General features: G+C 46.5%; 1 protein-coding gene across 1 annotated transcript; it reads left to right on the top strand.

Moving 5' to 3' along the window:
• The first annotated feature begins 1579 nt into the window (after positions 1-1579).
• LOC101275594 (serine protease 41) lies at positions 1580-13129 on the top strand. Its single transcript, XM_004270462.3, has 7 exons — positions 1580-1657; positions 1801-1985; positions 2393-2548; positions 2757-2764; positions 3278-3553; positions 12370-12524; positions 12911-13129. Exons 1-7 carry the CDS (start codon positions 1580-1582, stop codon positions 13127-13129), a joined length of 1077 nt encoding a protein of 358 aa, XP_004270510.2.
• Positions 13130-13421: the final 292 nt, after the last annotated feature.

The following is a 13421-nucleotide window of genomic DNA, read 5'->3' on the forward strand; positions in this document are numbered from 1 at the left end:
AGATCCCATATGCCGCGGAGCGGCTGGGCCCGTGAGCCATGGCCGCTGAGCCTGTGCGTCCCGAACCTGTGCTCCGCAACGGGAGAGGCCACAACAGTGAGAGGCCCACGTACCGCAAAAAAAAAAAAAAAAAAAAGTTTTCTTTATGGACTTCCCTGGTGGTCCAATGGCTAAGACTCCATGTTCCCAGTGCAGGGGGCCTAGGTTCGATCCCTGGTCAGGGAAGTAGATCCCACACGCCGCAACTAAGAGTTTGCATGCCACAACTAAAAGATTCCCGAGTGCCACAACTAAAGACCCCGCATGCCACAACGAAGATCTTGTGTGCTGCAACTAAGACCCAGCGCAGCCAAATAAATAAATATTTTTTAAAGTTTTCTTTATTTTTTGTGTTTGTTTTTTATGTATTATTTGTGTGAAAGTATTATAAAGCTATTACAGTACAGTACTATATAGCCGATTGTGTTAGGTGGGTACCTCAGCTAACTTTGTTGGACTTATGAACGGAACTCGTTCGTATGTAGGGGACTTACTGTATTATCTCTGGTTTCCTTGGAGTCCGTTCAGTTTATTGAAATAGATCCTTCTGGTGCATGCACAAATTCCCTGCAAATATTTCTTCATCCTTGGTTGCTGTGCAGTAAAAGGTTAACTGAACAGGCCTAGGATGTTCAAACCCTGCACAATCCAAAGAAAGGACTGGCCCTTGCCCACCTCCTAGGAAATAACCTCTGAGCCCTTGGAATGTCCTGCCTGAAAAGACTGTCTTTGTAGACCTGGGGCCTCAGGCCACTCCGGATAGTTGATGATAACGATGTGATTTATGGCGGGGCTTTGGGTCACACTGGATCAGCTGGACCTCTGGAGGGGCCGCAATCTGAGAAATAATGTTGGCCACATGGACCCTCCATGCCTATGTGATGAAACCCCAGTAAAAACTCTAGACACCAAACTTTCAGTGAGCTTCCCTGGTTGGCAAAACTTCACGAGTGTTGTCACACATCATTGCTGGGAAAATTAAGCACTGCCCACCTGACTCCCCTGGAAGAGGACAACTGGAAGCCTGCACCTGGTCTCTTCCAGACTCTCCTCTGCACCTTTGACATTTGCTGATGTTATCTGTATCCATTAACTGTAAGGAACCATAACCAGGAGTACAACAGCTTTTCTGAGTTCTGTGAATCCTCCTAAAAAATCATTGACTCAGAGGGTGGTCCTGTGGACCCCAACTCAGTGGTCTGCTCACATCTATGAGAGAGTCAGTTTGGTGACTTTGGTGCCCTGCAATATTGTCTGCAAGGAAGGGAAGCTACCTGTAGACTCCACAGAGTTAGGTGAGGCTTGTTGCTGGGCAGCAGGCAGACATGGAGGCTAAGAGCCCTCTAGATGGTCAAATCAGGCCAACATTTATTCTGTGGGTCCTGTAATGGATCATCACGTTTAACAGTAGATGACACAGTGCAAGACCCCCAATGGGGGTCTCAGTGAGGACTTGCTAATGTGCTTTCACGGGAGTCCTGGCTATGGGGCAGGTCCTTGGTCCTTCCTAGCAGAAGGAATGGGTAGAAAAGAGGGCAGCATGGGGGGCAGCCAGGTCCCCAGGGTCGCAGACAAGAAAGGGATCGTCTGGGTACACTGGCTCCTGGGCCATAACAAGGTACTTAGTTGGGGGACCGAGCTCCAGTAGAAGCTCAAAGCCGGGGCACTGTGACGTCCCAGGTTCCCAAATATCCCTTGGACCAGAGAGGTCAAGCTGAGGGAAGGGGGCGGCCAGGGTTCCCGTGGCTCCCTCTCCCCGAGGGGACGCCCCAGCCGCGCCTTGGAGCTGGCGGAAGCAGAGGGGGCGCCAGGCGGCGGGAAGAAGAAGCCGTGGGCGCGCAGGTCAGGACGCTGCTGCTGGCGCAACTGTTGGTGCGGGTCGAAATCGCGAGGCAGGGTGAGCTGAGGCGGGGGCTGCCGGCGCAGCTAGGGGTGATGGGGGAAGGGTGGGGCGCGTGGAGACCAAAGGGAGCTCACTTTCTCTCCTACCCGCAGCGTTGCGGGATAGGGACCTGTTGCTTCCAGGTAAGGCGTCCAGGGGACGCGCTTCCCTGCGCAGGGCACCTGAGCCGGAGCGCGAATGGCGGCTCATCTTTTCCTCTTCCCGCCCCAGGTTTCTAGAACTCTTCTATGCTCGCATGTAACTGATGGGGCCCCCCTGGGTGTGGGGGAGGGGCGGGCACCTGTGGACCACGTGGGGCAGGTCCCCAGCGTCCCCTTCTTCCTGGGCGGCAAGACCCCTGGACGCGCGGTTCCCCGGGGCGCCCCTTTTCTTCTCCCACTCGGTGGGTGAGGGTGGACGGGGTGGGCCTGCCTCCCGCAGCTCGGCCTGGTGTCCATTTGTCCATCCCAGGGCCATGTGGCCAACGGACTGTCCCGACACTCATAGTGTATGGAAAGGATGCAGGGCTTGGGCGCAGGGCAGCCTGCGCCTATGGGGCTCCCACTACTGCGGAGCAAGCCTGCTCAACCGCCGCTGGGTGCTCTCGGCCGCGCACTGCTTCCAAAAATGAGTCTGGGGGCGGGCGGCCCGCTGACCCCGGGCCCTGGGTCTGCACCAAGACCTGCGCGCATGCCCCACGTGGACACGGCCCTCGTGTGCTCCTGAGGCGCAGTCCCGGCTGCAGCCCGTTACGCACCCACGCGAGTCCCCCAGGGCGCTCCGGGAGGAAACGCTGTGCGGTTTCTACCAGAACGTTCTCCCAGAACTTTCCCACGCACATTTGTCTTGTTCTTTTCTTTCTCACGTCACTTGTCCCCAAATGGCACCACCAACCTCCACCTTCCTCACCCCACCTCCCAGCAGAGGTGACCCCTTCCCCCCCCGCCCGCCGGGGGGAGGAATGAGCTGAAGTAAGTGCTGGACACACAGCCTGGCCTGTGGTGACAGTGGCCCCGGTAGCTGTTTTGAGCCCAGCCTGCTGTGGCGCCCATGCACCTGCTCGTTGCCTTTTGAGAAGGGTTCTTGGAGGTGACAGGTGGTTGAGTGACTGGCCAGATGAGCTGTTAGGGGAGGCACCCTCCTGCCAACACCCCCAAGTCCCCAGGTGTGGGACTTTGTTTGGGGCTGTCTGGGCTCTCCCCGTTTCTACCCTGGCCTCTTTGGTCGAAGGAAGACCTGCTAATGGTGCCTGGGGTGAGCCCCGCAGCAGCTCGGGGGTCTCAGCTCAGGGAGCAGCCCCAGGTGTGCTCAGGTGGCCCACCCTGACAGCTCTCTCCTCCCCTGCCAGCAACAGAGATCCCTATGAATGGTCGGTCCAGTTTGGCGAGCTGTCTGTCACACCACCCATTTGGAGCCTGCGGGCCTACCTCCATCGTTACAGGGTGAAGAGTATTATTATATACCCCAAATCCAGGAATTATTTGCAGGACGACAGCTCCCTGCTGAAGCTGTCCTCCTCCGTCACCTTCAATAAGCACATCCAGCCCGTCTGTGTCCTATCCTCCTCCTCTGAATTCAAGAACCGTGATGACTGCTGGGTGAATGGCTGGGGGGACATCCATGAGAAAAAGAGTGAGGTTGGGGACAGACGGGTTGGGAAGGGGAGTGTTATTCACCACGTCCTGTGCCAGCCACACCAGCTACAGTGGCCCCCACCTTGGTCTGTGTGCCACTGTGCTTTGGCTTTGGCCTGCTGAGCAATCCCTCCTCACCTCCTTTCCACACCCCGCCCCCCCGTAGAGCAGGGCTTTCTGTACCCACACTCAGCTACCCCTCCCTTCCGAGTCTGTGAGCCAGAAACCAGAGAGGGAGGCCCCCCTGCACCGGCCCAGGCCACACCCCCAGCCTGCAGGGGTGTGCGAGGTTTTGGGGTGGACTTGTCAGAAAGGCATCAGGCATTGTTTGTTTTGGGGGGTTTTTTGAAGTATACTTCAAAAACCATAAAATTCATCCTTTTAAAGTATACAATTCAGGGACTTCCCTGGTAGTCCAGTGGTTAAGACTCTTTCCACTGCAGGGGGTGTGGGTTCGATCTCTGGTTTGGGAACTAAGATCCCACACCCCGTGCGGTGCAGCCAAAAAAAAAAAGGCATACAATTCAGACGTTTTTTTTTTTTTAGTATATTCACAGAGTGGTTCCATCACCACTGTCTAATTACAGAACATTTTCATCATCTCAAAATGAAATCCCATGCTTATTAGCCATTACTCCTAATTCCCCGTTGTTCTAGGGCCATAGCCCCTGGCAGCCACTAATCTGCTTTCTGTGTCTAATGGATTTACCTACTCTGGACGCTTCATATGAATACAGTTATACACTACGTGCTAGCTTCTCTCACTAAGCATAATATTTTCAATGTTCATTCATGTTTTAGTGTGTGTCAGTACTTCACTCCTTCTTTCTTGTTAAGGTTTAACTCATATAACATTAACCATTTTAAAGTATATAATTCAATGGCATTTAGAACATTCACAGTGCATAACCATCAACTCTATCAAGATCCAAAACATTTTCATCACGCCCAGAGGAAATCCCATAACCATTAAACAGTCACTCCCCATTACCCCCTCCCTCCAGCCCTTAGCAGCCACTAACGAACTTTTTGTCTCTATGGATTTACCTGTTCTGGACATTTCATATAAATGGAATCATACACTGTGTCACCTTTTATGTTTGGCTTCTTTCACTTAGCATAATGTTCTCAAGATTCATCCATATTATAGTATGTATGAAAACTTCATTCTCTTTTATGGCTGAATAATATTCCATTGTATGGATGCACAATTTGTTTATCCATTCCTCCATTGATGCCATTTGTGTTGTTTCCATCTTTTGGGTATTTGTATTAGTATACAAATTTGTGCTTGAATACCTCTTTTCAATTATTTTGTGAATGTATTTAGGAGTGCAATCCTGGATCACATGGTCATTCTATGTTTAACTTCTTGAGGAGCTGACAAACAGTGTTCCATAGCAGCTGCTCCATTTTACGTTCCTATCAACAGTGAGGGTTATCATTTCTCTCCATTCTCCTCAATAAAAAACTTGTTATTTTCCAGGTTTTTGTTTGTTTGTTTGTTTTGTTTTGTTTTGTTTTGGCCATCCTAGTGGGTGTGAAGTGGTATTTCACTGTGGTTTTGATTTGCATTTCTCTAATGACTAGTGATGTTGAGCAACTTTTCATGTACTGGTTGGCCATTTGTATATCTTCCTTGGAGTAATGGCTATTTAAGTCCCTTACCCTTTTTTTTTTTTTGGTCACACCACGTGGCTTGTGGAATCATAGTTCCCCAGCCTGGGATTGAAACTGGGCCCTCAGCAGTGAGAGCAGAGAGTCCTAACCACTGGACCTCCAGGGAATTCCCAACCCAATTTTTAAAATTTATTTATTTATTATTTTCTTTTTTTTTGCGGTACGCGGGCCTCTCACTGTTGTGGCCTCTCCCGTTGCAGAGCACAGGCTCCGGACGCGCAGGCTCAGCAGCCATGGCTCAAGGGCCCAGCCACTTCGCGGCATGTGGGATCTTCCCGGACCGGGGCACGAACCCGTGTTCCCTGCATCGGCAGGCGGACTCCCAACCACTGCGCCACCAGGGAAGCCCTGTTTGTTTTTAAATAAATTTATTTATTTTATTTTTGGCTGCGTTGGGTCTTCATTACTGCACGCGGGCTTTTCTCTGGTTGCGGCGAGCTGGGGCTACTCTTCGTGTGCGCAGGCTTCTCACTGTGGTGGCTTCTCTTGTTGGGAGCACGGGCTCTAGGTGCACGGGCTTCAGTAGTTGTGGCACACGGGCTCAGTAGTTGTGGCTCGCAGGCTCTGGAGTGCAGGCTCAGTAGTTGTGGCACACGGGCTTAGTTGCTCTGCGGCATGTGGGATCTTCCTGGATCAGGGCTCAACCCCATGTCTCCTGCACTGGCAGGCAGATTCTTAACCACTGCGCTACCAGGGAAGACCAACCCCCTCCAACCCTTTTTTTTTTTTTTTTTTTTTCGGTACGCGGGCCTCTCACTGTTGTGGCCCCTCCCATTGCTGAGCACAGGCTGCGGACGCGCAGGCTCAGCGGCCATGGCTCACGGGCCTAGCCGCTCTGCAGCATGTGGGATCTTCCCGGACCGGGGCACGAACCCGTGTCCCCTGCATCGGCAGGCGGAGTCTCAACCACTGTGCCACCAGGGAAGCCCCCCAACCCATTTTTTTTTTTTTTTTTTTTGCGGTATGCGGGCCTCTCACTGCTGCGGCCTCTCCTGTTGCGGAGCACAGGCTCCGGACGCGCAGGCTCAGCGGCCATGGCTCACGGGCCTAGCCGCTCCGCGGCATGTGGGATCTTCCGAGACTGGGGCAGGAACCCGCGTCCCCTGCATCGGCAGGCGGACTTTCAACCACTGCGCTACCAGGGAAGCCCCCCAACCCATTTTTAAACTGAGTTGTCTTTGTTGTGATGTTGTAATCGTTTTTATATATTCTGGATACTAGACCCTTTTTAGATATATGATTTGCAAATATCTTTTCCTATTCTGTGGGGGTTTTTTTTCCTTTTTTCTTCTTTTTTTTTTTTTAAACTGGCTCCTGGGTCTCACTCCATGGATTTAATTGGTCTGGGATGTGGCACAGACATTGGGATATTTTTAAGCGTCCCAGGTGATTCTAATATGTAGCTAAGGGTAAGACCAGCTGGCCTAATGGGGTTCATGATGCTTAGAGAGCCAAGTGATGCCAGGAAAGAGGCAATAATCTCCAGGAAAAGGACGAAGAGCTAAAGGTTTGAAAGTTGAAATGAAGACCTAGCTGAAGTTCTGCAGAACAGGTAGGCTTTAGTGTCAGAAAGTTGTGTTTTGAATCCTCTTACTTAACTCTTCAGTTTCTTCGAAAGAGGCATCATAGCTCCTTCCTTCCGGGTTGTTCCATGTTGTCAGTCCCTGGTGTTGATGGGGGAAGAGCACTTCAGATGCAGGACTGAGCCAAGACTCGTGGACCACATCTCTTTTCACTTTCATGATAGTATCTATTGATGCACAGAATATTTTAATTTTGATGAAGTTCAGATTATTTTTTCTCTGGCGCTTTTGCTTTTGGTATCATGTCTAAGAAATAATTGCCAAATTCGAGGTCATGAAGATTTACCCTCATGTTTTCTTGAAGAGTTTTATAGTTTTAGCTGTTATATGTATATCTTTGATTCTTTTTTTTTTTTTTTTTTTTGCGGTATGTGAGCCTCTCACTGTTGGGGCCTCTCCCGTTGCGGAGCACAGGCTCCGGACGCGCAGGCTCAGCGGCCATGGCTCACGGGCCCAGCCGCTCCGCGGCATGTGGGATCTTCCAGGACCGGGGCACGAACCTGTGTCCCCTGCATCAGCAGGCAGACTCTCTACCACTGCGCCACCAGGGAAGTCCTCTTTGATTCATTTTGAGTTGATCTTTGTTTATGGTGCGAAGTAGTGGGTCCAACTTCATTTTTTGCATTTGGATATCTAGTTGTCCCAGCACCATTTGTTAAAGAGACTATTCTCTACTCCACTGAATTATCTTGGCACCTTGTCAAAAATTAGTTGACCAAAGAAGAATGGGTTTATTTTCTAGACTCTCAATTCTGTTCCGTTTGTCTGTATGTTTATCCATTTGCCAGGACCCCATTGTTTGATTCCTATAGCTTCCAAGTATGTTTTGAAATTGGGAAGTGTGTATTCTCCAACTTTGTTTACTTTTTCAAATATTGGTTTTGTTATTTGGGGGTCTCTTGATAGTCCCTCTAAATGTTAGGATGAGCTTGTCAATTTCCACTAAAATGGCCATTGGAATTTGGATAGGGATTGCATTGAATCTGTGGATTGCTTCGGGGGAGTATTATCATCTAGATAATATTAAGTCTCCAGTCCATAAACAGAAGATATGTTTCCATTTATTTATGTCTTCTTTAATTTCTTTCAGCAATGTTTTGTAGTTTTTTGTGTACAGGTCCTCAATTAAATTTAACTATTTCATTCTTTTTGATGCTATTGTAAAATGATATTTCTTTTCTAATATCCTTTTGAAATTGTTCATTGGTAGTGTATAGAAATATAATTGACTTTTGTGTCTTGATTTTAGATCCTGCAAATTTGCTGAATTCATTTATTAATTCTAGTCCTTCTTTGTGTACGCTTCATTATTTTCTATATATAAGATCATGTCTCCTGTGAATAGACATAGTTTTACTTCTTCCTTTCCAACTTGGATGTGTTTTATTTCCTTTTCTTGCCTAATTGCTCTGACTAGAACTTCCAGTAAAATGTTAGATAGAAGTGGCAAAAACTGGCATCATTATCTTTTTCCTGTTCTTAGGGGGAAAGCTTTCAGTCTTTCACAATTCTGTAGCTGTGGGTTTTTCACATATGATCTCTATCATGTTAAGGAAGTTCTCTCTATCCTTAGTTTATTGAGTGTTTTTATAATGAAAGTGTTGGATTTTCCTGCATCAATTAGGATAACCATGTGGGTTTTTTTTTCTCCTTCATTCTATTACTATAGTCTGTAGTATGTTATATTGATTGATTTTTGTATGTTGAACCCACCTTGCACTCTGGATAAATTTCACTCGGTCGTGGTGTAGAATTCTTTTAATATGCTGCTGGATTCAGTTTGCTGGTATTTTGTTGAGCATTTTTGCATATATGTTGGTCTGTAGTTTCTTTTTTTTTTTTGCGGTACGCGGGCCTCTCACTGTTGTGGCCTCTCCCACTGCGGAGCACAGGCTCCGGACGCACAGGCCCAGTGGCCATGGCTCACGGGCCCAGCCGCTCCACGGCATGTGGGATCTTCCCGGACGGGGCACGAACCCATCGGCAGGCAGAGTCTCAACCACTGCGCCACCAGAGAAGCCCTATGGTTTCTTTTTGTGTGTGATAACTTGCTTGGGCTTTGGTGTCACAGTAATGCCAGTCTCATGGAATGAGTTAGGAAGTGTTCCTTCCTCTTCTGTTTTTTGGAAGAATGATTGATGTTAATTTCTTCCTATGTTTGATAGAAGTCACCATTTAAGCCATCTGGCCCAAGGCTTTTCTTCATTGGGAGGTTTCTGACTAGTGACTAAATCTTTTTTATGTTTTTTACTTGTTATGTGTCTGTTCAGATTTTCTATTTCTTCTTGAGTCTGTTTTAGTATTTTGTGTGTTCCTAGGAATTTGTCCATTTCCTCTAGGTTATCTAATTTGTTGGAATACAGTTGTTCATAATATTCACTTATAGTCCTTAATTTTTCTTTAAGGTCAGTAATAATGTCCCCACTTTCATTGTCAATTTTGTTGATCTTTCAAAGAACCAACTTTTGGTTTTGTTGATTTTTGCTATTGTTTTTCTGTTCCCTAGTTTGATTTTTTTCCATTCCTCTCTTTATTATTTCCTTCCTTCTTCTACCTTTGGGTTTAATTTGCTCTTTTTTTTTCTAGTTCCTTAAGTTAGATTGTTGATTTGAGATTTTTCTCCTTTATTAACATAGGCATTTCCAGCTATAAATTTCCTTGTGAGAATTGCTTTTGCTGCAACCAATAAGTTTTGGTATGTTGTGTTTTTATTTCCATTCATCTCAAAATACTTTCTAATTTTCCTTGTGATTTCTTGTTTGACCCATTGGTTAGAAGTATGTTGTTTAATTTCCACATATTTGTGAATTTTTCAGTTTTCCTTCTGTTATTGATTTCTAGCCTCAATCCACTGTTTTCTATGATGTCAATCTTTTCTAATTTATTGCAACTTATTTTGTGGCCTGACATGTCATCTATCTTGGAGAATGTTTTGCATCCACTTGAAAGGAATGTGTATTCTGCTCTTGTTTGGGTGGATTGTTCTGTATATGTCTTTTAGGTCTAGCTGCTTTATAATGCTATTCAAGTCCTCTGTTATCTTACTGATCTTCTCTCTGGTTGTTCTATCCATTAATAAAAGTGGGGCATTGAAGTCTCCAACTGTTCTCATAGAACTGTCTATTTCTCCCACCAGTTACATCAATTTTGCTTCATGTATTTTGGGACTCAGTTGTTAGATGTGTAGATATTTATAATTATTATACTTTGAGGACTTACCACTTTTGTCAACATATAATGTCCTTCTTTGACTCTTTTTAAAAATATTTATTTATTTTTTTTTAATTTATTTTGGCTGCACTGGGTCTTAGTTGCAGCATGCAGGATCTTCATTGCGTCATGCGGGATACTTAGTTGCGGCATGTGGGATTTCTTAGTTGTGGCATGCAGACTTCTAAGTTGCGACATGCAGACTCTTAAGTTGCAGCATGCATGTGGGATCTAGTTCCCTGACCAGGGATCAAACCCAGGCACCCTGCATTGGGAGCACAGAGTTTTACCTGCTGGACCACCAGGGAAGTCCCCCTTCTTTGACTCTTGTAACACGTTTTGACTGAAAATCCATTTTGTCTGACATTAGTATAGCAACCTCAGCTCTTTTTGGTTACTATTTGCATGGAATGTCTTTTTCCAACCTTTCACTTTAAACCTATATTTACCTTTGGATCTAAAATTATTGTCGGGCTTCCCTGGTGGTGCAGTGGTTAAGAATCTGCCTGCCAATGCACGGAACACAGATTTGAGCCCTGGTCTGGGAAGATCCCACATGCCGCGGAGCAACTAAGCCCATGCGCCACGACTACTGAGCCTGCACTCTAGAGCCCACGAGCCACAACTGCTGAGCCCATGTGCCACAACTACTGAAGACTGTGCACCTAGAGCCTGTGCTCTGCAGCAAGAGAAACCACGCAATGAGAAGCCTGTGCACCACAACAGAGTGGCCCCCGCTTGCCACAACTAGAGAAAGCTTGCATGCAACAACGAAGACCCAACGCAGCCAAAAATAATAAATAAATAAATTTTAAAAAATACAAAAATTAAAATATAATAAAATTATTGTCTTGTAGACAGGATATAGTTGGATCTCTGTTTTTAATCCATTCTGCCAATCTCTTCCTTTTAATTGGAGTGTTTAATAGTTACATTAAAATTAATTACTGATAGGGAAGGATTTACTTCTACCATTATTCAATTTGTTTTCTATATTTTGTCAGATGTGGAAGATATAGATATCTTATATCTATATCATATCTATATCTATACCTAAGTCATATCTTTTTTGTTCCTTATTTCCTCCTTTTTGTGTTTAATTGATTTTTATTAGTGTACTGTATTGATTTCCTTCTTATTTCCTGTTCTGTATATTTTTTAGTTATTTTCTCAGCAGTTTCCCTGGAGATTACAGTTAATAACTTAAACTTATACCAGTCTATTTTGAATTAATATCAACTTAGGTTCAATAGCATACAAAAGTTCTGTTCCTATACAACTCTATTCTTCTCAAGTTGTTATTGTCACAGTTTACATCTTTATATATTGTGTAACCATATCTTTATATATTGTGTAAGCAATCTCTGTGTAACAGAGATTTACAATTATTGTCTTTTAAATTGCATTTGTCTTTTAAATTGTATAGCAAAAAAAGTATGAACCAAAACTATAATAATACTGGCTTGTATGTTTACCTGTGTAGTTACGTTTACCAGTGTTCTCTATTTCTTCCTATGGGTATAAGTTACTGGCTACTGCCCTTTCATTTCATCCTGAAGGGCTCCCTTTTCCATTTCTTGTAGGGCAGGCCTACTAATGATGAACACTCTCAGCATTTGCTTATCTGGGAATATCTTAATCTTGCCTTCATTTTTTTTGAAGGGTAGTTTTGTCTGATCTAGAATTCTTGGTTGACTGTTTTAGTCTCTTAGCACTTTACATATGTCATTGCACTGCCTTTTGGCCTCCAGGGTGTCTGAAAAGAATGTGGCTGTCAATCTTGTTGAAGATCCCCTATACTTGATGTGTAGCTTCTCTCTCGCTGTTTACAAGATTCTCCTTTTGTCTTTGCATTTTGATATTTTGATGAAAATGTATCTCAGTGTGGATCTCCTTGTGTTTATCCTACTTGGAATTTGTTCACCTTCCTGAATGTGTAGTTTCATATCTTTCATCAAATTTGGGAAAACTTCAGCCTGGATCCTGCAGCTATACTAATTATAAACAGGCTCAGCTGCATCAGCCCCTCCCCCTGTGTATGCTTCAGCCATGGTCTCTCCCCACTGGCTCAGGCAGGGCCTGTCATCTGCAGGCTACAGAGAGGGAAACCAAGCCTCAGGGAGGTGCTGTGACAGCCTGTCCATCCATTGGGTCCTTCTGTGATATTGTTCATCACCCACCACATACTGGGTGCTGGACTAGAGCAGAGGAATCAAGAGCAATGTCCCAGGTACTGTGGATACTCCAGGAAGTCCACTCCCCTTCATACCCCCTTTCCCCAGATGGCAGAGGAGAGGCTAAGGTTGTTGTCTTTCTCTCTCCCACCCTCAACCCCTGGCAGATCTGCCACCTCCCTACGATCTTCAGGAAGTGCAAGTCTCCATCATAAACAAATCCAGGTGTTCCTACCTGTTCCATCAGCCTGATTACAGCAGTCACAGCAGTAATAATATGATTTGTCCTGGCTCTGAGGATGGCAACACTGACGCCTGCAAAGTGAGTACCCCTGCCCCAATGAGGGCCATACTGAAACTGGGTACCACCCCTCCCAATCTTGGGCCTGAGAGCAACCACCTTGACCCCCTACCAATCCACCCTTAGAGTTCATTCATGAGAAAATCATTGTAGACCTCATTTATCCAGCCTATAAAACAAGCTTCCTGTTTTACATTAATTGTACCTCCTTTGATCCTATGTGAAATTGAGTGGATAGACTATTGCCCCCCTTTGCAGATGCAGAAACTGAAGTTTTTTTGCTTCCAGGGGGAGGAGTGGGATTTGCAGCCAGTCTGCCCAGCTCCACAGCCCCTCCTGCTCTACCAGCCTCTCCACTGGCCCCTCCTGCCCCATCCCAGGTCTTGCTCACCCACACTGCTTTCCAGGGTGACCCAGACAGACCCTTGGTCTGTGAAAAGAATGGGCCGTGGATTCAGATTGGAATCATGAGCTGGGGAGTGGGCTGTGGTAGGCGCAACCAGGCCGGCATCTATACCAATGTCAGTAGTTACTTCAACTGGATCCAGATGCTGGTGGGCCACAGCACACCCAGGCCAGACCCCTCTCAGTTGCTGCTGCCCCTCGCTCTGCTCTGGGCTCCCTGACTCCTGTAGCTGGCCTGTGCACACCTAAGCCCATGAGGGTGCAGTAGTTACTGCAGCTCCAGACATATTCACCAAGGGCTGGGGGCACACCAGTGGCAGGACTGCCTGCTGGACCAGGCCCAGTCCCCTTCTGTCCCCTTTGCTAATAAACGTGTGTATGTTCACATTGATGCCTTGCACCACGTTCTATGGCCCTGGGTGGATTCCTGGATACCCTCACAGTTACCCATGTCCCATCCACTCGAAGACCACTCCTTAACTCCTAAACCATCGTCACCCATCTGTGCTATAC

Source organism: Orcinus orca, chromosome 16 (genome assembly GCF_937001465.1).
Source record: "Orcinus orca chromosome 16, mOrcOrc1.1, whole genome shotgun sequence".
NCBI lineage: Eukaryota > Metazoa > Chordata > Mammalia > Artiodactyla > Delphinidae > Orcinus > Orcinus orca.